This window comes from Crinia signifera, chromosome 8 (genome assembly GCF_055691185.1).
Source record: "Crinia signifera chromosome 8, ASM5569118v1, whole genome shotgun sequence".
Taxonomy (NCBI): Eukaryota; Metazoa; Chordata; class Amphibia; order Anura; family Myobatrachidae; genus Crinia; species Crinia signifera.
In genome coordinates, this window is record NC_139224.1 from 48,392,021 (window position 1) to 48,419,760 (window position 27,740).

At 42.6% G+C, this 27,740-nt stretch overlaps 1 protein-coding gene across 1 annotated transcript in view; it reads left to right on the plus strand.

The window, feature by feature from the left end:
• LOC146026016 (sodium- and chloride-dependent GABA transporter 3) overlaps positions 1 to 27,740 on the plus strand; it is a 176,249-nt gene that overhangs the window by 72,412 nt on the left and 76,097 nt on the right. The window contains exon 6 of the mRNA XM_083156324.1: positions 13,466 to 13,598. Within this exon, the coding sequence (XP_083012450.1) occupies positions 13,466 to 13,598 (133 nt within the window). The remainder of the gene's footprint in view (positions 1 to 13,465; positions 13,599 to 27,740) is intronic.

Genomic DNA, 27,740 nt, shown 5'->3' on the forward strand with positions numbered 1-27,740 from the left:
AAACTAGGGTTTCATAGGGTCAGGGCAAGATATACATTAAGTGCCCCCCCCCCAAAAATTTTTTAGATATATATATATATATATATATATATATATATATTTTTTTTTTTTTTCAGAAGCAGGCACACATTTGGCATTTGGAAAGAAAGAAAAACATTAATCAGAAGCCATTTATGTGCTTACAGACAACAGAAGGGTGACATTAAACAGGGACAGTGCGCGCCAAAATTTAGGGCATTTTTTTTGGGGGGGGGGGAGTGGTGTGGTCACATAGTAGTATCAATTCACATTATAGAACACACTGTAATGCCCAGTACACATTCCAGCACACACTGTAATGCTCAGAGCACATTAAACCACAAACCATAATGCCCAGAGCAAATTACACCACAAACCGTAATGCCCGGTACACATTATAGCACACACCATAATGCCCAGTACACATTATAGCACACACTGTGATGCCCATTATACATAATGACACACACCATAATGCTCATTACATATGCCACACACGCTAATGCCCATTATGCATAATTTTACACACTGCAATGCCCCTTACACATAATATTACATGCTGTAATGCCCATTACACATAATGCCGCCACTGACCATAATGCCCACTACACATAATATCACATGCCATAATGCCCATTACAATTTATACCACACCGTAATGCCCATTACACATTTTTATTTGGGTAAAAGGTGTCACACACACACACATAAGGGGAAGAGACACCAGGGAAATTGGGGCAGATAGGGTCACAGACACAGAGGAAGGGGGTAACAGGGGACAAGGTGTCACACATGGGGGAAGGGAGCAATCTCCCAATAGGGGCAGAATACAGGCCTGAATAGTTCCCCTTAGTTAGGCAAGGTGGAATGGGGCTCCACAGTGGCGGCAGGTACTCTAATGGCCCTCCAGGTCCTGGGCCTGTTCCCCTCTGGTCCCTCAGGTGGGGTATTAGCTGGCGTGCGGCCCAAGTGGGAGACACTCCGGGTGGGATGGTAGGTGTGGGATGGGTTCCTTGGAGGAAGCGTTAGGGCACTTTACTGGGGTATGGGGTGCAGCCTGGCTGTGTGTGGGGTGGCTGGTGCAGTCAATACCTGATGGCAGGATCACGTCGCAGGCTCCTGCCCGTCACGTCTCTTTCCACACAATCACTGGTCGGCTGTTCCTCCACACCGTCTGGAGCTCCATCCCTCGATCAGCAGGGTTCCCTCCGTCTTCGGCCAGAGGGCGTACTAGTGTAGGTGCCGCAGCGTTGCCGAACTCAGTCACCCCCCCCTGGCTGCTGGATGCCAGGCTGGACGCGTCTCCCTCTCTCTGTGCGGCGGGGCTAGAAGTTCCGGTCTCCTCCACGCCACCGTCTCCTCCACGCCATCTTCTTCTTACCTTCTCCCCTCGTCAGGTCTCCGCGCCGTCCTCCTTCTTCTCCCTCCTCCTCACATGTGCGGAGTCACGCCGTCCCCCTCGTGCTGAACTCCGACCTCCTCCTCACACACCGCGCGCCTCACTTCCTGCCGCCTCCCATTCGTCCCCCAGTGCTGTCAATCAGCCTGGGGACGCCTCCTTGTGCCCTGCAAAGGTCTGGGGTGCCACATATGTCTGCGGCGCTAGCTCCCCGCTGCTGCCGCTGCTCACCCTAGCGCCCCCTGCCTCCAGCGCCCGGTGCGCGTGACCCCCTAGCCCCCCCTAGTTACAGCCATGCTTAAAGAAACACTGGAATTGGATATGCAGAATAAGTATGTGAAATGGGATATGCCAGCAGCTGAAGACATACCTGACCCAGATGCCATTGAATACCATGTCACCACTGTTTAAGGAGAGGTAAAAGAGAAAGGATCTCCACCATTGAATGAAGATTTCCTGGCCTCCTGCCTGCATGCCCTCCTGGTACACAAGTCGGATCACTACTTCTAATATACTCCTCCTGTTGCATTTACATCCAGAGCCAAGGAAGCAGCAGTGATAGCCACTCCAGCCACATTAGAATTAGCCCCAATGAGATCAGGCATCACTTTATTTGTGAGCTTATGGAGAAATAATCTTAACAAGCAAGAAGAATCCTGCTGGCAAAGGGATCACATCATAATTCTCCATATTTCTGGAGAGAAGTAGACTGGAATGCCTTTAACTTGGGCTGTTTAGTGTATCACAGGCAAAGGAGAAGGTTTGGCTACGCCTTTGTAATAAAAATACTTTGTGTGGGTGTGAAGCAGCCGAATGCACCATGCAGGAGGAGGCAGTGTCGTATCCGGTGGTTGGCAGGATGCCGTTGATCATACACCTGTGCAGGGAGAGAGAGGACAGGCTGCTGCTGCCTCTCTACTTAGCTTAGCACACAGCACTGAGCAGCTCGTGCTGGGCTGGGAAGAGTGGCTGCTGCAGTAACAGCTTTCTCTCTCTCTCTCTGTGCCATGCTCTCTACAACGGGGGTAGCGAACTCCAGGCCTCCATCAATGGGGATACATTAAATTTGCATCTTGATAGGGACATGCTACATGTATATGTACACATCCTTCCTGTACTCATATTACCACTCTGGTTCCCTCTCTCTAAGCACACAGTATATCTTTATTTTTATGAAGATTGTGACAATCAGCAATAATTAGAAAACATTACAAATTAAATAAAATAATAATAAAAGTGAGTCAAACATATGTCTTATATACACACTCATCTATATTTGTATGCATTTTGGTGGCTTTTTAAGTATGGAAATGCATATATTTATATTGTAAAACTATACTTATTTCAAATGCTAAATCAGGGCCATAGTGGGCAAAGGCGAATAAAAAAACATAACTCAAAGCTTATGTATATTGAACTTCATACCTATGTCAAGCCCCTGGTTCCACCATGAAATTACATTTCCATTACTCTTTCCACAGCTTAATATTATGCGAGAATCAGAAACTGAGAGATTTGGTAAGAAATCTCCAGTTTTTTTAAAGCGGCAATCATTTACACTTCAAACTCAAACTGGTTTTGCAAGTTTAAATTATTGTAAATTATTGCTGCTTTAAGAAAACTGGAGATTTCTTACCAAATCTCTCACTTTCTGATTCTCTCATTCTATTAAATTTCACCCCATATGTCTAGTATAGTGTAGATTATACCCTTACGGTGGCTTAGTTAGGATTCTGTATAAGGTTCAATAATATTAATGTGGCTTAGGATTCTGTATAAGGTTCAATAATATTAAAACTGTATAAACATACGAGGAGACTAGAAAGCCCGCTCCAAACAAATGCTTCAAAAGTCTGCTACCTTGTGATTGCCTCTGTTTTTGTGCATGTGTGAGAGAGAAAGAGATGTAGGGTGAGATTTAATAGAATGAGAGATTCAGAAAGTGAGAGATTTGGGAAGAAATCTCCAGTTTTTTTAAAGCGGCAATCATTTACACTGCAAATTCAAACTGCTTTTGCAGTGTAAATGATTGGCGCTTTAAAAAACCTGGAGATTTCTTCCCAAATCTCTCACTTTCTGAATCTCTCACCCTAATAAATCTCACCCATGGGGTTATTTATAATACGGTAGATGGCAATTTTAAATTGCTACTGTACCTCTTGACAGGTTTGACTATTTAAAGTGGCAATCATATCAGTGACAAACCCTGGTATGTTCTGCACTTAATACAGGTTGAGTATCCCGTATCCAAAATGCTCGGGACCAGGAGAATTTTGGATAACGGATTATTCCGTATTTCGGAATATTTTAATATTTCAATTATGTATTTTGAAGTATCTTGCATGTATGCTGTATAAACACATAAAATACACACAAATATATTTTATTACCACATAAAATACACACAAATATATTTTATTTGTTCAAAAAACAAGGTTTCAAAGCATGAAACAAAATTTGTGTACTATCTCAGATATTGAATTTGAATGCCAAGCAATCATTTTCTTGCACACATATAGTGTCAGTTACATATCATGTCACCAGTAGTGCTGTTACAAATGTCCCCAGTGAGTTTTTAGCAAAAAAAATATTTTTTTTTCACTTTCTGGAATGTATGGTTTTCGGAATAATTCGGATAACGGATACTCGGATACAGGATACTCAACCTGTAGTAGTGCCACTTAAATTTTTTTGGTCGAACCCAATGAAAAGCATGCACTGCCTTATAAACAGAACCCAAAATCTCTTCATCTCTGTCAATAGGGCAGATTTACTACATAGCATAAACCTTTTTTCATTGCACAGCTTTTTAAGTGTGATTACAAGGTGCCTGACTGCATTTCTGATGACTTGTAGCTGTCTGTTCTGCAGTAGAACACCTGTTCATTGCCTCATGTGATTAACTATTCACTCAAATCTACTTTCAAGCTTTCAAGCTATTCTCTCCATTTACTCAATATCACTTCTGTTCAAGTTACTGTACTTGCTGAGAAGCCAGTATGCCGCGCACAGGTAGCTACACCCAATATTTATCACTAATTCAGGTTGGCTCACTAGGCAGAGGTAATTTCCTGCCTAGTGAGTCCAGAAACGCAGCCCACCACCTGGCTGAACGGAGTGACTTTTCTGTTTTTTTTTAAAGCAGCTGCCCAGTGCAGAATCTACATATCTAGTGCCATAACTCACCTGGCCACTAGGTCTTTCTTTTGCTATGCAATCTCCAGAAGCTTTGGATCATGAACTTGCACAACTCTAATAGCATCCTATTATTTATATGTTTGACAGACATGGTGGGGTGGCGGTATTCAATGTTGGCTGCTATTTCTGACAGGGGAAATAGTGGCGGCAGCCTATTCAATGCTGCTCTTTCCGATAGCATTGAAGGTGGATTTCGACAAAACAGTTTTGATTTTAAAATGAGTCGCATATGTTTTGTTGGAAATGGCCATGTATTGTCACATTGCCATGGATTGGTGGCCGGTGCCATTTTTCACTCCAGCTTAGGAGAGGGGAGAGGAAGGGTGTGCTGTGGTATGGTGTGGTGTCCTACTGAGTCCAGTCCAGTGATACTGCTGCCATTAAAGTCCAGTCCAATGATACTGTTGCATAAGACCAGTCCAGTGATCCTGTTGTATAAGTCCAGTCCAGAAATACTGCCTTCAAAGTCCAGTGATACTGCTGCAGTTCCCATCCAGTGATAGTGCTGTATAAGTCCAGTCCAGTGATACTGCTGCAGTTCCCGTTCAGTGATAGTGCTGTATAAGTACAGTCCAGTGGTACTGCCATTAAAGTCCAGTGATACTGCCATTAAAATCCAGTGATACTGCTGCAGTTCCAATCCAGTGATAGTGCTATATAAGTCCAGTCCAGTGATACTGCTGCATAAGTCCAGTCCAGAAAGATAATGGAGAACCAAAATTCAGAGTATAAAATAGTGAAAGAACAAGAACCACTTCCTCCTAGTGCTGAAGCTGCTGCCACTAGTCATGACATAGAACATGAAATGCCAATGTCTGCCAAGGCCAAAGCCCCATTTCATTGTAGAGGGCATGTAAAATCCCAAATGCTAAAATTCATTAACACATAGGAAAAACAATCCAGATCCAGTTATACTGCTGTTAAAGTACAGTGATACTGCTGCAGTTCCAGTCCAGTGATAGTGCTGTATAAGTCCAGTCCAATGGTTCTGCCATTACAGGCCAGTCCAGTGAAACTGCTGCATAAGTCCATTCCAGTGCAGTGGTACTACTGTTAAAGTCCAGTGATGCAGCAGATAAAGTCCAGTGATACTGATGTTAAAGTCCATTGGTACTGCCATTAAAGTCCAGTGGTACTGAAGTTAATGTCCAGTGATACTACCATTAAAGTCCCATGGTGCTGCCATTAAAGTCCAGTGGTACTGCCGTAAAGTCCATTGGTACTGCCATAAAATCCAGTGATGCTGTTGTTAAAGTCCAGTGATACTGCTGCATAAGTCCAGTCAAGTGGTACTGAAGTTAAAGTCCAGTGGTACTGCCATTAAAGTCCAGTGGTACTGCTGTTAAAGTCCAGTGGTACTGCCATTAAAGTCCAGTGATACTACTGCAGTTCCAATCTAGTGATAGTGCTATATAGGTCCAGTCCATTCGGTACTGCCATTAAAGTCCAGTGGTACTGCTGTTAAAGTCCAGTGGTACTGCCGTTAAAGTCCAGTGATACTGCCATCAAAGTATAGTGATACTGCCATTGAAGTCCAGTGATACTGCCATTGAAGTCCAGTGATACTGCTGCAGTTCCAGTCCAGTGATAGTGCTATATAAATCCAATCCAGTGATACTGCTGCATAAGTCCAGTCCAGTGGTACTGCCATTAAAGTCCAGTGATACTGCCATTAAAATCCAGTGATACTGCTGCAGTTCCAATCCAGTGATAGTGCTATATAAGTCCAGTCCAGTGATACTGCTGCATAAGTCCAGTCCAGAAAGATAATGGAGAACCAAAATTCAGAGTATAAAATAGTGAAAGAACAAGAACCACTTCCTCCTAGTGCTGAAGCTGCTGCCACTAGTCATGACATAGAACATGAAATGCCAATGTCTGCCAAGGCCAAAGCCCCATTTCATTGTAGAGGGCATGTAAAATCCCAAATGCTAAAATTCATTAACACATAGGAAAAACAATCCAGATCCAAAACACGAAAAACACAAAACACGAAAAGGGTGGTGTTTTGGAACAGATCCAGATCACGACCGGAGCTACAGACCCAAAACATGAAAGATCAAAAGTGCCCAGTGCACAACCCTAATTTAAATATGGAAACCACCTAGATAGGATCCAGGCCATGATGCCTGTACAACAAAATCGTCAAGGCCAAAGGACAGGGCTGCAGTATCCTAGGGTAACAGAACCCAATTGTAATTTGGCACAGGCAGGAAACTCTAGCTCCTGGTCACAACCAGGGACTTTTGATAACTTTAAAAAAAAAAAACACTTATCTGGAAGCTGAATACAAATAAGAATAGATGTATCTACTTACAGGTCTCTGGTAGAAACAGAGGTGGGTTTAGACTTCATGGGGCCCTAAGAAAGACACCGATTTGGACTCACAGCTTGTATAATGCTGCGTGAATGCAGAACAATCACACACGTAACTTGTGGTGTATACTATTGGGGTGCAGTATACAGCAAAAAAATAAAGAACAGCAAAATGTATTTTTAGCCTGTATTTTTTTTTTATGGACAGGCCTTGGATAACATTGCATGGACCGTACATGCAATAAAAGCTGAATGACAGCCTGCCTGTGTTCTACTGTACCCCACTAAACTGATTGACAGCCTGCCTAACACACGGCCAGCACAAATACTACAATATAATTAAGTATATTATATATTAATATATAACCCAGCACACAAACCCCTCTGCAGTCTGCACAGCACAAACCCCTCTGCACTGCAAGCCCCCACAGCGGCAAAATGGGGGGTATGCGAGTATAGGCAACGCACCCTTTTCTGCAAGCCGTGCCCCCTAATTTCAGGAGGCACGCGTCTGTGTCCCACTTCAAAGACCCTAGAAGTTGGGAGGTAAGTTATTTTACTATTGCTTCTACAGTACCTTTTTCCTTCTGTCATCAACCAGTTCTCTACCCGTGTTCATAATACTGATGTATCTGATGTAATCTGATGTACTATACGGTTATTTGGGACAGTATTTAAGTCTCCAAATATCTCACATATGCAAATGAAACATCCAATATTAAAACTTACTGCCTCCTAAAAGTAATTATATTGCCTAGGCATGATCTTCATTAAACCATGCTAGTTACAATATAATATAAAATAATTTATCAAATTATTCTATACGAGCAGCTGCAGCAGGCGTTGCCTGGTTGTATTATAATTACCTGTGCTTGTTGTTTGGCCCCCACCTGCTTTTGTCTTATTTGTTCATCTCGCTGGTACTCTTCTTGCACACATCCCAGTCTCAGTGGCAGACAAGCTGATTTCTGGTGTATATCATTGCGTCATTGGTGGACGTGCACACTACATGTTACCACTGCATACCATTGTTATGTATATGCGTCCCATAACAGCAATATTTATGTAGGCAACAGATTTCAGAATCACTAAACAACTTCAAATAATTAGCCCATGACAGAAGTGAGACTCACCGGTCTATCATTTCCTGCTTCCAGGGTGTTCCCCTGTTAGAGATTTGTACCATGTTTGCTTATTGCATCTCCAGTGGCTCTGACTTGTTTATGAGGGACTTCATAAATATAAAAAACAGAAATCTATCAATCAGAGGCGGAACCACCATTGGCGCAGTAGCCACTGTACGTGCATTGGGGCTCCTGTCACCCTATTCCTGTCACCCACTGTGGTTCCATGTCACATTCTGCCTCTTCCTGTCACCCTCTGCTGCTCCCTGTCACCCACTGCAGTGTTCTATATTGTGAACTTGTGTTGGTGGTGGAGGAGAGGGGCCCAAATTATATTTTTGTACCAAGGCCCACAACCCACAAGTTCCGCCACTGCTATCAATAGTCCATTTTGCACACATATGTGCATACCGTCTAACTCAGATGCTCTCTAAGAGTAGCTTTATGTTTGCATGTTTTGCCGGAGACGCCTCTGCTAATATTATTTTGTGTACTTTCTTTGTGTACATCCTTGCACCTGAATGTCCAATGTGTGCATCACTGGACATTCAGGTCCAGGACATTCAGAGGTGCACTCTGTGCATCATTAGAAGTAATAGCACTTATTTGTACACGCAGCACCTAAAATGATGACAGATACAATTGATGACATGTTAATTGGCCATATTATTGATAACAAATGAATAAAAAATGGTAATGGACAAAGTGTGGTCTGACAGGGAGACTATAAGCAATATATAACAATGTAGCTAAAGGGGCATTCTGCAAATACCCAACCACAACTATCAAATGTTTTGGGTGGACATGTTAAAGGAAAGCGGGCATGGGGAGTCTAACAGCCGTCCCTAACCAAATCCATCTATCATATTCATTGGAGGAAAGACAATATCAAAGTAATGATACTCGTCTCCCGCCAAAGGATACAACTACTGCAACTATGTTTCCAACCCCCCTTCATCTCAATCTAGCTTATACTGTAACACCACACTAGATCATGTGGATAATCCTCCCGGATGGGTATTATTGGTTTATTGGCCATTATAGGTGGCACTCAAAGGGATTTGTGAGACAGAAAGAAGCTGAGACTGCAACCAGCAATAACCAACAGAGTACTCTGACGAAGGAAATACATTTCCAAAACTGTTGGTTATTGCTGGTAAATAGATAAATATATATATATATTTATGGCTAACTACACCTCACTTCTGCGATAGCGACCAGTAGCATCCAATCAATGTACCAAATAACACCTTTGTGTGCTAAAATATGCCATAACTGAAAATTAAAGCAATTTTGCTGGGACACTGATCTGTTTCAAACTTGCTGCATATATAGAGAGGGTGCTGTGAAGACAGAGATTGGAGGGATTCGGTATGGAATCCCGACGGTCGGAATCCCGGCTTTCAAAATCCCGACGCTGAAATCCCGACCGCCGAAATCCAGACAAGGGGGGACGTGGAGCGCCCCCCCTTGCGGGCTCGCTGCGCTCGCCACACAGCGGGTCCGGTGCCTCGCTATGCTCGGCACGCTAATTTATTCTCCCTCTATGGGTGTTGTGGACACCCACGGAGGGAGAACGTTTCGGGATTTCGGCAGTCAGGATTCCGGCGTCGGGATTCTGAACGCCTGGATTCCGACCGCCGGGAAATTGACTGCATCTCGATTGGAGGTAGGAAGAGATATGGACTTGGGGTGGGGTGGACAGTTAGTGGGCTAAAATGTGGCACAACTCAATGTGAAAGTACATTGCAGAGGCCATTGTTTTGACAGCCTTTTAACTAGTCCCAACAATAATAGCAATGGGAGAGAGGGGTACTGTAAATGAAGAAATGCTTTCAACATTATATATATATATATATATAGAGAAGTGACAAGCGGCACCCGGAGGCTGTTCACCCGGGTGCCGCTTGTCACTTCTCTATCATTGGATACTGCGGTATCATCTAGCTTGGCACCGGAGCACTTGCATTTGTGTTTGGAAGTGCTGCCCCATCTGTACCTTATATATATATATATATATATATATATATATATATATATATATATATATATATATTTATATATATATATATATATATATATATATATATATATATATTTCTTACAATTATTTACTGTAAATTCCCATTAGTGAATAAAATTAATTGTATACTTAAGGGCTTCATACTGTAAGCTTTGTTATTTTTCAACTTTTTCGAGTAAATTAACTCTTTGAGTGCCAACGTCTCTGTGAGAGATGTGCAAAATATCCTCTAAAAATGCCAGCGTCACTCACATCTGTTATATAAATCTACTGAAAAAAAATAGATTATATTTCCTATATAAGGTAACATTACAGGTCATTATGATGAATGAAAATGTTTGCTGGGCAATTTTCACTTATTTTGACAAATTCACTTGGCACTCAAATGGTTAAGATGGACACAGGCTCTGTCTTTGATGGTAATTTATCTTTGATGCATGAAACATACACAGATAAGGCTAAGAATATGTGAACAAAAGCTCCCAAATTAGGAAATACAGTATTCTCCACGACAGACATTTCCAACCAGTTCAACTTCCTCTCTGTTCCAGATTCCTTTAAATGGTCTTTCTCCTACAGAGTTTTTCTAAGATGATGGCACTCTCCGTAAACCTCCAAGAAATCAGGAAATGCGTTTCTTATAAGCAAAAAAAAAAAAGATTTACATTTATTTATTGTACAAAAAATATGTACAATGCTAAAAACCCAGTATCCCCAATAGAAATAATAGGCCTTAGATAAGACATAAAGTATAAATCACAGTTAAAGGGTTAATCCTGGTTGCAGCACCTCTCAGCATATCAATGTCAGCAGTCAGTGTTTTTACAAAGGTGAAAAACTGAGTTTGGTATGCAGGCCTGATTTTGGGGGTAATTCAGTCCTGATTGAACGGCAGTGATTTCGCAGGCTGGGAGGTAATCGATAGACTGCACATGCATACAGCTGGCTCATAGCACCCATGCGCAAGGCCTTCCTGTGATAAAATCCTGCTACTTATTTAATCACTGATGGTACCCATGTTTAAACACAAAATGAATTTATGTTATATAAACACATCAAACACATGAAATACACACAAATATATTTAATTTGTGCATAAAACAAAGTTTGTGTACTATCTCAGGCACTGAATTTAAATGCTGAGCAATCATTTTCTTGCACATATTTTGTGGCAGTTACATATCATGTCCCCAGTAGTGACAGTTACATATCATGTCCCCAGTAGGGCCAGTTAAATATCATGTCTCCAGTAGTGCCAGTTCCAGATGTCCCCAGTAGTGCCAGTTCCAGATGTCCCCAGTAGTGCCAGTTACATATCATTCCCTAAAGATTTTTAAGCTTGCAGCAGCACCCTCTTACCTCCAAGTCTGTCTGTTGTTACCCAGGTTGTTTTATCACTGTCTACAATTGTAAAGCCAACGGAATCTGCTGCGCTATATAAGAAACTGTAAATAAATACAATTTAGATGTCCCCAGTAGTGCCAGTTAAGGGCCCCATACATCAGCAATTAATTGTGACAATTTTCAGATATGGAGATGATTGCCACAATTAATTTTACATGTGTGGGCTCCCCCTTTTGGCAATCCCAATCAAAATCGCCAATCGATTGCTTAATCAGGTTTTTAAACATGTTTAATAATCTGGTATTATCTGCAGATCTTTTTTATATGTGTGGGCATTCCCAATTCGTCTTCTTCATCTATTTACATTATGAACAGCAATCAATTGGGCAATTTCCAGATATGAAGATGCAATCTTTAGATGGAAAAATCTGCCGATCACTAAAATAAATCTGTAATGTGTGGGCAAAGTCAGATAGATTGTAAAATCCATTTATCTGGCCAAAAAATCCCTGGATCTGGAAATCCATTAATTGTGATTGCTGATGTATGGGGACCATTACATATCATGTCCCCAGAAGTGCCAGTTACAGATGTCCCCAGTAGTGCCAGTTACAGATGTCCCCAGTAGTGCAAGTGACAGATGTCCTCTGTAGCGCCAGTTACATATCATGTCTCCAGTAGTTCCAGTTATAGATGTCCCCAGTAGTGCAAGTTACAGATCTACCCAGTAGTGCTTATTACAGATGTCCCCAGTAGTGTCAGTTACAGATGTCCCCAGTAGTGCTGGTTACAGATGTCCCTAGTAGTGCCAGTTACATATCATGCCTCCAGTAGTGTTGGTACAGATGTCCCCAGTAGTGCTAGTTACAGATGTCCCCAGTAGTGCCAGTTATAGATGTCCCCGGTAGTGCAAGTTACAGATGTCCCCAGTAGTGCAAGTTACAGATGTCCCCAGTAGAGTCAGTTACAGATCTCCCCAGTAGTGTTCATTACAGATATCCCCAGTAGTGTCAGTTACAGATGTCCCCAGTAGTGCCAATTATAGATGTCCCCGGTAGTGCAAGTTACAGATGTTCCCAGTAGTGCAAGTTACAGATGTCCCCAGTAGTGCAAGTTACAGATCTCCCCAGTAGTGTCAGTTACAGATCTCCCCAGTAGGGTTCATTACAGATGTCCACAGTAGTGCTAGTTACAGATGTCCCCAGTAGTGCTAGTTACAGATGTCCCCAGTAGTGCAAGTTACAGATGTCCCCAATAGTGCTAGTTACAGATGTCCCCAGTAGTGCTAGTTACAGATGTCCCCAGTAGTGCTAGTTACAGATGTCCCCAGTAGTGCTAGTTACAGATGTCCCCAGTAGTGCAAGTTACAGATGTCCCCAGTAGTGTCAGTTACAGATCTCCCCAGTAGGGTTCATTACAGATGTCCCCAGTAGTGCTAGTTACAGATGTCCCCAGTAGTGCTAGTTACAGATGTCCCCAGTAGTATCAGTTACAGATGTCCCCAGTAGTGCTAGTTACAGATGTCCCCAGTAGTGCTAGTTACAGATGTCCCCAGTAGTGCTAGTTACAGATGTCCCCAGTAGTGCTAGTTACAGATGTCCCCAGTAGTGCTTTTAGCAAATAAAAAAAAGTAGAATTCAGAAACCATGGTTTTGGGATCATTTGGATTACAGATACCATGATAAGGGATACTTAACCTGTAACCCTCATTTTTATGAGCTGCAAGAAGGTACTCTTGTCTGTTTGTGAATATCCACAGATGGTTTAAACTAAACTGGGCACACACCCAAGACAAGGCGCACACAACATGCACTGCCCGTACCCCTTTGTGCAATAATTATAGTATCGTTTTATGGACGGTGAATGGTGCATTTGATGCACAGAATGACAGGAGATCAATCACACTGTTCAGCTAAAAGAAACATGTATTCTGCGCGTCTACATAAAAGGCAGCGTCGTTTCTTTGTTTTGTAAATATGCTCAAAACTTCAGTTTAAATAGAATCATTGTTACAAAATAGTTTTTTCATTTAATCTTTTACAGACGCAGAGTATTAGCCATCTCAGATGGGATTGAACACATCGGAGATCTCCGCTGGGAATTAGCACTGTGCCTTCTCGCGGCATGGACTGTCTGCTATTTTTGTATTTGGAAAGGGACAAAATCCACAGGGAAGGTAAGATTTCAAATGACTTTCTATATGCACTATGTATTCAGTTAAAAGCTTTCGCTTGCAGGTGACAAAAATGGTTACAAACTTTGTACAAGACATACATTACAGTACAGTACATATTATCATACCTCCCAACTGTCACAATTACAGCGGGACAGTCCCGATTTTCGGGTCCTGTCCCGCTGTCCCACCCGCGGCAGGCATTGTCCCGCTGCGGGGGGTGGCAGTTGGGAGACCCCCCAATCTAATAGAATAGATGCTGTGCACATGCGCACAGCGTCTATTCTCGTATGAAAATGAGGTTGCGGCTAATTAGCATAAGATGCGCCTCATTTGCATACGCCCCGCCCCCTTTTCGGCGTATGTCCCTATTTCCCCAACACAGAAGTTGGGAGGTATGTATTATTAATTAGCATCCATTGCCATTTATGCCAGTGACAATCCTGCCCGATATTATGCTACAGTACAGTACATATATCTGGGGGTTTGCTATTTCACCGTGCAGTCATTGATTGAATAAATCCTTGCAGAAAGTATATATTTTTTTTAAATTTGACAGGAATGTACTGTAATACTGTTTGAGGTGTATTTAACAGCAGGGCTGCTATCAGCAAAATGCAGAGGGCTTTACAGTTTACACACAAACTAGCCACTAACTAAACTGCACCAGATGACTGGGAGCTGGCATAGTCACACCGTTTGTGGTTTAAACCATTCTACTATGGCTCTTAATCTCTGAGTGCCAACATCTCTAAAAATTCCAGCGTCGCTCACATGTGTTATATTAATGCAAATAAAAATTGTTGTGTAAACAAAGATTATATTTCCTATGTAAGGTAAACATTTAACGTCATTATGATGAATACAAATGTTTGCTTGACAATTTTGGCTTGGCATTTAAAGGTTAAAGGTCACAAATAACACTCTACACAGATTGCAATAGTTATTTAAATTTTTTTAGTGTAAATATTCATATCTCCCAATTTGGGAGGCTCATGGAACGAGAAGAAGTGACTGCAAAGGGGGTAGAGGGGCCGGGCTTCCCTCAGGCTCTCCCTATTCTACCATTGCTTGCATTTTTTGTAGTCACTTTAAAGTAATGTCTTAAAACATTCCATATTGAACATAAGGAAAAATGAGTCTCTGTCCTGATTGGTCAGTACTAAAGGCACTTCCTCTGAAAGTCACAGACCCCTTTTCACCTCTGAAAATATGGGACTGTTGAGGGTTTATTTACTAAAGGTATTTTTTTATTATCAATATATGTAGATGAAAGTCAATGTCAAACTATTTTGGGTTTAATTAACTTGTAAATGTTAGTACTGTAAATGTGTGTTTTAGCTTGGCAAGCACATTTTTTAAAATTTATTTTCATCTACTTGAGAGATATCAAATCAATGAAAATCAATCATTAATAAATATATCCCCTGAAATGTAAACTGTATGCTCTTAAATATAGGGGAGTATTCAATTATTTCTTTCTCCACGTGCAGCGAATCCTGTTTAGGATTCGCTGCACATTCGCAGGGTAACGGAGGTCTGCAGCATTCGCTGCCCGCCTTCCCTGTCACCCTATTCAATGCAGCAGGGGCTAGCTGCCCCTGCTGGCGAATTTTAACTCCTGCAGAGAATGCCGCAGGGAGCCGGGGGATGGAGGCAGGCAGGGAGATGTAAGCCTCAAGATGTAAGCCTCTTCGGGCTAGCCCCGAAATGCCGTAGACAACAGAAAAGCATGTTTTTTGCACTTGTACAAGACCCGGAGTGACATCTTTATTTTGAGTGTCTTTATGGTGGGGTATGTCCCGATTGATGAGCACCTGGGCAAAGTGTATTGATTTAACTATGGGGAGTGCCGGACCCTGCACAGTACTATATATATATATATATATATATATATATATATATATATATATATATTGCGCACTCTACAGGAATGGAGCAGCACCTCTGAAAGGCCCCCTGTTAGACGGGACCAAGGGTTTAGAAATGCAGAAGAGTATTCAGTGGGCGCTCCCCAATAAGACAACAATTTTTGTTAAAAACACAAATTTAATAATAATTCAGATAATCCATTGGATCAATATAATAATGCTTTGTTCACAGTTGTAAGATGTCGAAAACACATGTGGGCTGGGCCACATGTGTTTTCGACATCTTACAACTGTGAACAAAGCATTATTATATTGATCCAATGGATTATCTGAATTATTATTAAATTTGTGTTTTTAACAAAAATTGTTGTCTTATTGGGGAGCGCCCACTGAATATGGTACTTGTTTCCTAGCACGGCCACAGCGATCATGATCTCGGGCATCGCAGGTAAAAAAAATTGCGTCGGTCGCATCGCATACAGGCTAAAAAACCCGAAGCGTGGCGAGCACAGCGAGCCCGTGAGGGGCGGCGGTACGCGTCCTCCGACCTTTTCATACCCCCACTATCCACGTCGGCGTGGAGTTGAGAATAGATAGTGTGGCGAGCGCAGCGAGCCACCGAGCCCAAAGCATGGCGAGCGCAGCGAGCCCCGTGAGGGGACGTGAATACCTTCACAGGTAAACGCGTCCCTTCGCGGGCTTCACAGGTATCCGCGTCCCCTCGCGGGGCACGCTGCGCTCGCCACGCTTTGGGCTCGGTGGCTCGCTGCGCTCGCCACACTATCTATTCTCAACTCCACGCCGACGTGGATAGTGGGGGTATGAAAAGGTCGGAGGACGCGTACCGCCGCCCCTCACGGGCTCGCTGTGCTCGCCACGCTTCGGGTTAACGTTCATCCAGGGGTGGCGTTAACTAATTTTAGGGGGCCATTTCACTGTTCAGGGGTGTTTTTTGGGGTTTCTGGCCCATTTAACATTGTTCCCTATGTTGATTTGGGTAAATTGAGGCATTTACATTGTTCCTTACGGGAAATCGCAGGCATCGCGTCGGTACCATTACATGCTTTTTTTGGCCGCATGCGATGCGACCGACGCGATTTTGACTTTTTCAATGCATTTCAATGGGAAATCGCGGGCATCGCGTCGGTCGCATCGCAGACCATTAAAAATTACCCGCGATGCCCGCGATTGTGGCCGTGCTAGGAAACAAGTACCCTGAATACTCTTCTGCATATATATATATATATATATATATATATATATATATATATATATATATAAAGTATGTATACAAAAGGCTGAATACTCACCATGCTTCAGGCACGGTGCCTTGCAGCTCTCGGCACACTGTTCTATTCTCCCTCCATGCCCTAATGGATGTTAGTTTTTGAGACAAGGTGGCACACAGTTTGGATGGTGTTCGCTGGTTTGCGGTGCAGGGTTCATATGAGAATTAATAGAAACAGTTATCCTTCTTGCAGTTAAGAGAGAAAAGAACCAGAACACGCATTTGAAAAAAAACGTAAGTGTATTCAAAGGTACATTACAGTTAGTAGACGGTGTACAGCGGCTGACCCGACAGCCGTTTCAACTGGCAGCCAGCCAGTTTTCCTCAGGGGTACCCCTGAGGAAAACTGGCTGGCTGCCAGTTGAAACGGCTGTCGGGTCAGCCGCTGTACACCGTCTACTAACTGACCCCTGAGGAAAACTGGCTGGCTGCCAGTTGAAACGGCTGTCGGGTCAGCCGCTGTACACCGTCTACTAACTGTAATGTACCTTTGAATACACTTACGTTTTTTTTTCAAATGCGTGTGCTGGTTCTTTTCTCTCTTAACTGCAAGAAGGATAACTGTTTCTAATGGATGTTAGGGCATGAAATACCGCCTGTCGGCACATGTCGGCTCAAAAAAAGGGAAAAACTCATGTTGAGCTTTTAACTGTGAACCTTGCCATTGTTGACCTAATGCTTGTGTCAACCTTCCAACCCTATTGACCTTAGCCTTGTCAACCTATATCAGCTGTCGACCTTCAGTGGCTGGGCAGCCCCCTGGCAAAGGGGTGCCAAATACAGTATGCCCTGTGTCCCCACCTATGGTTGCATTGCAGACATTATCACATTTGCAGACAGATGCACTTTCCTGGCTTGAGAACAATGTAGCCTGAGAGAGATGAGAAAATCATATATATATATATATATATATATAGAGGGATGTTCAGCCTGGCACTCCACTGGTCTGGCAATTGCCTCGGGTACCTCCTGGTAGGTAAGTATAAGAAGAAGTCCAGGCAAGCAGCGGCACTCCGTGGTCTTTTAACAAAAGTGTTTATTAAAGGTGACCAACGTTTCGGGGACTGGATACCCCTTTATCGTACACCTTGATATCCAGGGGTTTTTACTGGTGAAGAAAGGAAGCCTGTAATTTACCTTTGCATATTACAGAGTCCTCTGCTCCTCTATGGTGCAGGAAGGGCAGCAGTGTTGACATATAGTTAGTACCAGTGTAGAACAGAACTATTCTGATTGACAAAGAGGTATGAAAAATGAGGTACGCAGTTAATGGATATTTGGAATATGCACTCATAATGCCTAGGGCACGTTCATATCTCAATACAGCCCTATTACAGTACTCTGCTAATAATCTAAGTTTCACATTTGCTGTTCAGTAAATTGTCAAAATGATGGATTTCTATTTGAATGTAATAGATTTCTACTTAATCAACATATTATTATGAATAATACATAATATGAGAACTAAATGTACACTCTCAGCAGTATTTCACAAGTAAGTGACAGAAGATATGTTGACAATTGGGAATTGCATTACTTTAAAATCTACAGTTAAAAAAGCAACAAGATTTGATGACTTAAAAATGTATAAACAAAATTATCGACATGGTTGTGCATTAAGTGAAACACCTCCCACTTTTACAATCCAATATGGGTCCACCATTACTTACCTGTACTGTTCCTGATATCCAGTAGAAACCCCCATTAACTAACCGGCACCTACAATCAAATAAACACCCCCATTACTAGAGATGTGCACCGAACCGTTTTTGCTGGATTTGGCTCAGATTTTTTGTCTGGCTTTGGTTTTGCCAAACTGCTGTGATAAGTTACTAAGTTAAATTACTAAGCAACAGAGCAGCAGCACAAACACACGGCAGTATATAGCACATCTATGAAACATTGCCACAGTGTACTGGGATACAGTGCACAAAACAGTGTAGACAATAGATAGTAGTGGCCAAAATTGTGGAACCTCTTCGAAAAGGTGTATTTTTGAGGGTTGAGGGATCATAACACCACTTTTTTTTAAGTAATATCATAAAATAATATATCAATGGAAAGATAATTTAATCAAGAATGTAATGCAATAACCTTTATGAATGATTTTGTATTAGAACAGCTGTTATCAAGAAGAACATGGAAACAAAGGAAACATTAGATAGACAAATGTTATCAACATGTCAAATAATACTTAGTTGTGTAACCCTTACTCTTAATTACAGCCTTACAAAGCCTTCTCAAAGAGGTGCAGATTTATTAAGCACGTTGAAGTGATAAACTGTCTGGTTTTTATCACCGGCCAATCAGCTCCTACCTGTCATTTTTCAAACCAATCCTGTAGCTTCACAGGTAGGAGCTGATTGGACGGTGATAAAAAACAGACAATTTATCACTTCACCGAGCTTAATAAATCTACCCCAGAGTCTTTTAGTTCCATAGTTGTTATGATGTGGAACCAAAATTGAATTATTGCTTCTATTAATTGGATTTTATTGCTGGGCTGCTTCTGCGTAACAAATTTCTTTAGTTGGCTCCATAGATCGGGTTAATGTCTGGGCTATTACCAGGGCATTCCAGCGCTGAAATATGATTATCATGAACCCACTTTTTGAACACTGTAGCAACATGACATGGAGCTGAATCTTGTTGAAATATAAATGCTTCATTATCTTGAAAAAGATCAAGGACCAGATGCACGAAGCTTCAAAAAGTGATAAAATAGAGAGTGATGAACAGCCAGCCAATCAGCTCCTAACTGTCACATCACAAACTGTGTTTGAAAAAATGTCAGGCAAGAGCTGATTGGTTTGTTGTTTATCACTCTTCATTTTATAACTTTTTGAAGCTTAGTGCATCTGACCCCATGCTGGGAAGACTTCAGTTTGGGCTGAAGTATTTAATTTATGTATTTTTGGGCATTCATATTCTCATTAATCTGGCCACAACTTTTGAGGTCATACAACCCTATATCATGACGTGGGTGTTTCACGGAACGTGTTCTGCAATCAGGATCCAAATCTTTTCTGACACTTACATATTTTATGCCATCACTACCAAAGAGAAAGTTGTGGTCTCCTCAGACCAAATTGTTCCGCTGCCCAGTTAACATAAAATTTAGACCAACCCTCACAGGCGTGGCCTGTGATACCCGTACCTTGCCTGACCTGGTGTCCCGCCCGGCGTGTGATTCCCCCGACGAGTGGTTTGGATTCCCGGTAGCGCAATCCAGGGTACTTGTTTCCTAGCACGGCCACCACGATTTCTATCGTGGTGGTCGTGTCGGAAAAAATTGTGTCGGTCGCGTCGGGTGCATACCAAAACGCACACGACGCGACCGACGCGATGTACCCGATTTCTCCATAGGCTTCAATGTTAAAATAATTTAACATTGAAGCCTATGGAGAAATCGGGTACATAGTGTCCATAGGGTTCAATGTTAAATTATTTTAACATTGAAGCATATGGAGAAATCGGGTCCATCGTGTCCATAGGCTTCAATGTTAAATTATTTTAACATTGAAACTGAGTCCATTTAACATAGGAAAAAATGGGAAAAGGCCGAATAAGGGCCATTTCTCATTGGGTATGGCCCCGTCATGTGTGTAAAAAATAATGGCCCCCCATTGTGGCTGCCACCCCCACGATTGACGCGAACCCGAAGCGTGGCGAGCGCAGCAAGCCCGCGAGGGGCGGCGGTGCGCGTCCTCCGACCTTTTCATTCCCCTACTATCCACGTCGGCGTGGAGTTGAGAATAGATTAGTGTGGCGAGCGCAGCGAGCCACCAAGCCCGAAGCGTGGCGAGCGCAGCGAGGCCCGCGAGGGGACGCTGATACCTTCACAGATCCATGCGTCCCCTCGCGGGCTTCACAGGTATCAGCGTCCCCGCACGGGCCTCGCTGCGCTCGCCACGCTTCGGGCTTGGTGGCTCGCTGCGCTCGCCACACTAATCTATTCTCAACTCCACGCCGACGTGGATAGTAGGGGAATGAAAAGGTCGGAGGACGCGCACCGCTTCGGGTTCGCGTCAATCGTGGGGGTGGCGGCCACAATGGGGGGCCATTATTTTTTACACACATGACGGGGCCATACCCAATGAGAAATGGCCCTTATTCGGCCTTTTCCCATTTTTTCCTATGTTAAATGGACTCAGTTTCAATGTTAAAATAATTTAACATTGAAGCCTATGGACAAATCGGGTCCATCGCATAGGCTTCAATGTTAAATATTTTAACATTGAAGCCTATGGAGAAATCGGGGGCATCGCGTCGGGTGCGCATAGGCTTCAATGTTAAAATATTTTAACATTGAAGCCTATGGGGAAATCGTGGGCATCGCGTCGCCTTCTTAAGGCACACGACCGAAGCGATGTACCCGAGTACTGCTTTTTTCAAAGGAAATCGCGGGCATCGCGGGCATCGTGTGCCTTAAAGTTAAGGCACACGATGCCCGCGATTGTGGCCGTGCTAGGAAACAAGTACCCAATCTAGCGTATGTGGCCTTCCTTCCATCGATGGTTGTGGATATCTCATCGGCAGCGGTGTGCCCCAGGTATTTATACTAACACCATGTGGTAACCAGCCCACTGCAGTTTTTTTATTGGTACGAGCAATTGCTTTTATCGGTTTGGAGTGTGTTCTCCTCATTAAATGTCGTTTTCATGCACCATGGAGCTCCCCTTTGTTCTCTGTGTTTTCTAGATATATATGTATATATATATATATATATATATATATATATATATATAAAAAATAAATAGTGTCCGTGAGTCTTCGGAACAGTGCCATCTGCTGGCAGAGAGTGAAACTACATCTCTTACTTACATATACACAAACACAGAAGGTAGCAGACTAGCTTTCAAAGCTTTTGCTTCGAGCGGGCTTACTAGTAGCTTATATGATCAGAACATCTAGATGGTTGCAGCCACCTAATGAATTTAAAATTATCTTTAAATTAATATAAGAAAGTAGCTGATAAATGCAAGGTGAGCACAAAAGTGTTTTCCTATTTGTTTACTTTTGTAAATGTTTTTTAGAAGCAGAGAAGAAATGACTCACATCAACAGTGCGTCATAGAAGCATGACAATGAGAGGAAGAGATGAATTAAGCTGGAACACATACTGTATGGAGCCAAATATATAGATTCCATGCATGACAGTATTTGCATGAACAGTATTTGGTTGATTTTGCATTTAGCCCCCATATGCTGTATAGCTCTTATTTTATTACACACGATTCAGATGTGAGTTGGAACATGCCCCTCCTAAATCTAGATCTGTCCGTACAGTATGTATGTTTCCCACCTGCAGTGCAACATGGTTTCTCCAAAGCGCTCTCTTTTCCTTAACTGCCGTAAGGCTGGGAAGCGACAGCGGGGTAGGGATGGGCAGAGCGAGGGCCATGTTGCAGCTGCAGCATTCCTTAAGACCTTAACCGTCTGTACATTCAGAAAGAGAGAGGGGGTTGTTAACGATGTGTGGGTTAACGATATTGATTGTAAACACTAGAAGATATACAGTAGTTAAAGATATCGCTCAGAAAGGGCTTTTATCTTTTACTATATCCTAGTGTAATGTAGTACTGTATATGGATAGTGGTGGGGGAGGGGTTGGATTTGAATTGATTGATCGTTTGGCTGGTCCAATATGATTTAGAGCAGTGGTTCTCAAACTCAGTCCTCAGAGCAGTGGTTTGCAAACTATTATTATTGACTGAAATTTTTTAAAACTAATTACTGGAACTAATTACTTCACTTGCGAATCTGTGAGGAGACCTGCAAAACATGCACTGTGTGGGGGGTCCTGAGGACCAAGTATGAGAACCTCTGATTTAGATTATGTGGATGCTGAGTGGTATGTGCGTGGTGTGTGTGTGTGAGGGGGAACCTGCAGCCAGCACATCTTTGCTAACCGGCTCCCCACCCTGCACTATTTAGTCGGGCTGCAGCCACCACTGTATTTTCAGAATTATAGCAGTGGAGCTGTTGTCTATAGATTCTACTAAGCCCCGTAAGCACGGGGGGATATATTGCCAAACGATATATCGCTCGCGATGAGCGATATATCGCTCAGTGTCCCAAAAAGAAATTGCCGGGGGAGCCCGGCAGTGGAAATCAGCTGGTCGCAGGAGCATGTTCCTGCAACCAGCGATCACTACAGGGGAGAAAACGGGAGCGCACATACAACGATATATCGCCGGTGCACACTCCCATCGCGGGCAATATAGTCGCTCAGCGACCATATTTCCTGTGATATTAGACAAAATCGCCCCCGTGTGTACACAGCCTTATCATTTATGCAGCATCTTCTAGACGATAATAGCTAGAATTTGAATAAACCCACACTTTAGTAAATATACAGTACCCCTAAGCGATCAAAACATCAAAATTGTGAACAATAGCAAACAAAACATTTACAAGTGCAGCTTTTGTTGGGAAAACTTTGACATACAGCTGTATCCATTACCATTGGTGTTGTACAGTATACAGCAGCATGTCTCTGAAGCAAGAACAATGAAATTAAAATGTAATTGATATTTTGGTTGCACTTTGAAATTTCATATATTTCAGTTACATTTAATTTGGAGTGTTAGCAGGGCTAGGTTAATAGAGGAGATGGCCCGTGATTGGTATGTGGTCATTAAGTCGGCAATGTCTAGGTCGATCGCTATTGGTCGACACGTGCATCAGGTCGCCATGATCAAAGGGTCGACATTGATCAAGGCTGGCGTGAGTTTTCTGTGATTATTTGTTTTTAAACCATACTTGAGTCTCTTCATGAGGTAGAAAATGTTCTGTTCCTGGACTTCCCAGGTAATGTAGGATTGCCAAATTCAAAGTGGGTAAAGAGGAGGAATATAATAACTTGCCGAGGGACCGTGAGGGGACACTGTACACTAATATGGTGTCCATTTTGACCTATGTCAACATAGACACACAAAAAATGAAAAGTTGTCAACCTTTTCCAGGTCGACATTTTCCTTGTGTAGCGTTTTGACCATGTCGATCTTTTTCATGTGATCATCTGCTTATGGACCATTAACCCCTTCATTGGTGGGTTTTTTTTTAGGGAGCGCTCCCCACTGGGCGAGTATTTTATGGGGAGCGCTCCCTATAAAAAAAAAAACCACCACTCTCTCCTCGGGTCCGGCCAGCTCCGCTGAACTGTCAATCAGCCGCTGCCCGGCCCTGCGCCCCGCCGCCCTGTCCCTACTCCCAGCAGCCGGCTTGTCATAAGCCGGCGCCGGAGACTTCAATTGAAAACCGGGGAGGGGGGAGGAGGAGGCGCGGCAGAGGGGAGGGAGCCAGGCAGCGCCAAAGCTGCCTGAGTTCAGCAATTGAACTCAGCAGCGCTGCCCGGCTCTAAACAGTGGCAATCCCGAGAATTTTCCGGGCTTGCCAGACTGGGCACTGAGGCACAGCCCGGAAAATTCTCGGGATTGCCACTGAAGGGGTTAATGGTCGACCTATTGACATAGACCTAACGATCCCCACCCGTGCAGGCACTGTGCAGGCCCACTGTCCATGTACAATTCTTCCAGAACATGGAAACGTTGACCTCTATTGCGCATGCTGACATCATCGGGAAAAGGATAGGGATGTGCAGATCCAGATTTACCCAGATCTCAAAATGGGATCTTATTGGCTATCAGCTGTTACATGTTTTGGCTCCAATACATGACAGCCGGATAGCCAATAAGAGCCCGTTTGAGATCCGGGTAAATCCGGATCTGCACATCCCTAGAAAATGGCCACCGTGCCATTTGTCCTGTGATTTCTGTGGTGAAGGGCAAATGGCCAATGTGAAACTCCAGAGAGAGCAGAGTGAGTATAATTATATATGGGTGCAGGTGTGGCCCCCCAAATTCAGGGTCCCAAGTGCCCCACACACCATGCTCCCATTATAGCTACACCATTACGTGTTTAATGGAGCAAAAACTATTCACAAAGAATGTAAAATCGTCTGGGAAAAATAAGTTCTAATTAGTATGAATACTGCATAAAAAAAATTGTGTACTGATGTTCGAATGTGACAAGTGCAAATGTCAAAAATATGGTCACGTCCCGGAGCTGAGAGGTTAAAATTTTGTGGGCTGATAGGAATTACTTACTGGTGTTTTTTTTTATTGTTTTTTTATAGCCTATTCATTTATACAGAACAAGAGACAAAATGCACATACAAATATATTGTTTTATAAGCAGTACCCACTAGATAAAATTAGAATTGATTAACATAATAAGATACTAATGTAATCAGTTTGCAGCTGAATAAGTTATTTCTGAAAGATTAATGAGCAGATGATTGGCAAAGTATTTTACAATACAGGTTGAGTATCCCGTATCCAAAATGCTCGGGACCAGGAGAATTTTGGATAACGGATTATTCCGTATTTCGGAATATTTTAATATTTCAATGATGTATTTTGAAGTATCTTGCATTTATGCTGTATAAACACATAATATACACACAAATATATTTTATTACCACATAAAATACACACAAACATATTTTAATTGTTCAAAAAACAAGGTTTCAAAACGTGAAACAAAATTTGTGAACTATCTCAGCACTGAATTTGAATGCCAAGCAATCATTGTCTTGCACATATATAATGGCAGTTACATATCATGTCCCCAGTGATGCTGTTACATATGTCCCCAGTGAGTTTTTAGCAAAAAAAAAAAAAATTTTTCACTTTCTGGAATGTCCGTATTTCGGAATAATTCGGATAACGGATATTCGGATACGGGATACTCGACCTGTATTACAGTCAAAAGACATCTTTAGGAGCACAGTCTAGAATGTTGGTGCAGCTTTGTGTCACTTGCCCTTACTAAAGATCACTTTCCCAAAAAATGAAATACTCCATTGTGCCAATAGCCTTATTTTTAACAAAACATACTGTATGCTTGGGAAAACCAATTTTTCAGTGAAACATTCTTTTTTACATAAGTTTGCTTATAGTATATCCATGGCATGACAATATAAAACTATGTGGGTAATTTATCAAAGGCCAAATAACCTATTGTGTAATCATTTCTAGCAATTCAATAGATTTGCTAAAGATAAATTCTAGAAAACAGGTCATACAGTAGCAGCTGCTTTCAATGGGACTGGAGGCCTGTAGCTGCTTTTCCATTCTCAAATGGCCAGTATGTAAGTGTGTCTTTTCTCAATGATTTTTATAGTACTGTAATTGTGATCTTTTTTCTCCCATTGAAATGAATTGGCTGTTCACATGAATGAGAAAAATCAGCATCTGCGAGCGCTGGAGAAATCATTCGCTGGTCGGTGGCCATTGAATGATTTTGTTCCCCGAATCCAAGGCTGCAAAATGATGTTTATGCTTAACAAGATGTTTATGCTAAACATCCATCCGCAGCCATGCAGGGAACTCTTTGAGGGAAGGGCGGGCTGACAGCGAGCTGGCTGCATCCGGCGGCATTACATCCATTGCGGCGTTACATCTATGCGCAATGCTACGAATTTCGTTATCAGGTCGTAACTGACCTTAGTTATCAAAAAAGGCACTGGATTTTTTTGCAAAATGGCCTTGCGCATGCGTGCTACAACCCGTACGCATATGCAGTCGATGGATAATTGGCCAGCCTGCAAATTTGCAGCCCAGCGATCAGGTCTGAATAACCCCATAAGCACAGTACATTGTAAACATCAAAAACATTAGCAAAATGTATAATCTCCTTCCTAAGAAATAACTTTTTCGTATATTGATAAATCTATCCATGATGTTAATTACAAGAGTAGCTTTTTAAACAAACAACAGTCCTGCACCAAATAGCATTATGAGCAGCGAGTTCAAGCCCAGCGGTGTTAAGTAGTGAGCAGGGAAAGTAGCAAGAAAGGAACAGTTGCTATGGAAACCCAGCGACCCTTAGTTCTCGTTTGTCTTTGTCCATTGTACTCTACTGGATAACTTTAAAATCCGCTCCCTCCAAAGGACAAAACTCTTCTAAATTGTTCTCAGAGAGGTGTATGTTACTTACAGTATTTAAATAGGGGCTCAACTGCATTTTTTTTTTTTTTTGCTTTTACTGTTGTGACCCTCTTTATATTCGCTTAATAAGAGAATACATAATTGTTAGAATTTATTTCATTTGGACATTATATCTACAGTAGATTTCATAATATTCTGCATTTTGAGACTCTTTGGCTAAACCTTTTCAACTGCCAATAACCAAATAGCTACTTGCAAGATATAATAAAAGACAATAATAACAATACTAAGATTAAGAAGGCCATAACAAGACAGTTACATTGAATTCTATACTGTATGGTACATTTTAAACTACTCTGTATTATCTTCCTTCAATCAACCTACAGATACTGTATGAATAGTAATTTATGTAACCAGCATTTGAGATAGAACATACAAATCCAAAGTGTTCAAGGGTGACAAAGGGCTTGATTCATACCTGTTCGCTAGGCTGCGCATATTCACAGCCTAGCAAGCAGGTAAACACCACCTCACTGAACGCCCGAGCCCCCGCCGCCCGAATCCGCATATGAGACAAATCATTGGGTGCCGGATGACTGCCTGACAATCGCGATTCCGACAGTCAGTATACCGACATCGGACTCCCGACTGCTCCGACAGGGGGATCACGACTGACAGGGGCTATTCTCCCTTGTGGGGGTCTACGACCCCCATAGAGGAGGAATAGAACCTGTGGCAGGCAAAGCGAGCCACCGAGCCCCCAGTGCGAGCACAGCGAGGGGCTTCTTTTGTGCTCGCCCCCCGAACTGAGCACCGGATTCCGATATTGGTATACTGAGTGTCAGGATCTCGATTGTCGGGCAGCCATACCACACCCGAAACATTTGGTGGTCGCTCACCATCTAATTATTTTTTCCCCTCCGCAGATAAAAGTCAGTCTAGATTGACTTTTATCCTGGAAGGAGAGGGCCGAATTGGGGGGGGGGGCACTGACATCATGTGACATCAGCTGGCCGCCAAAAGTAGGCATC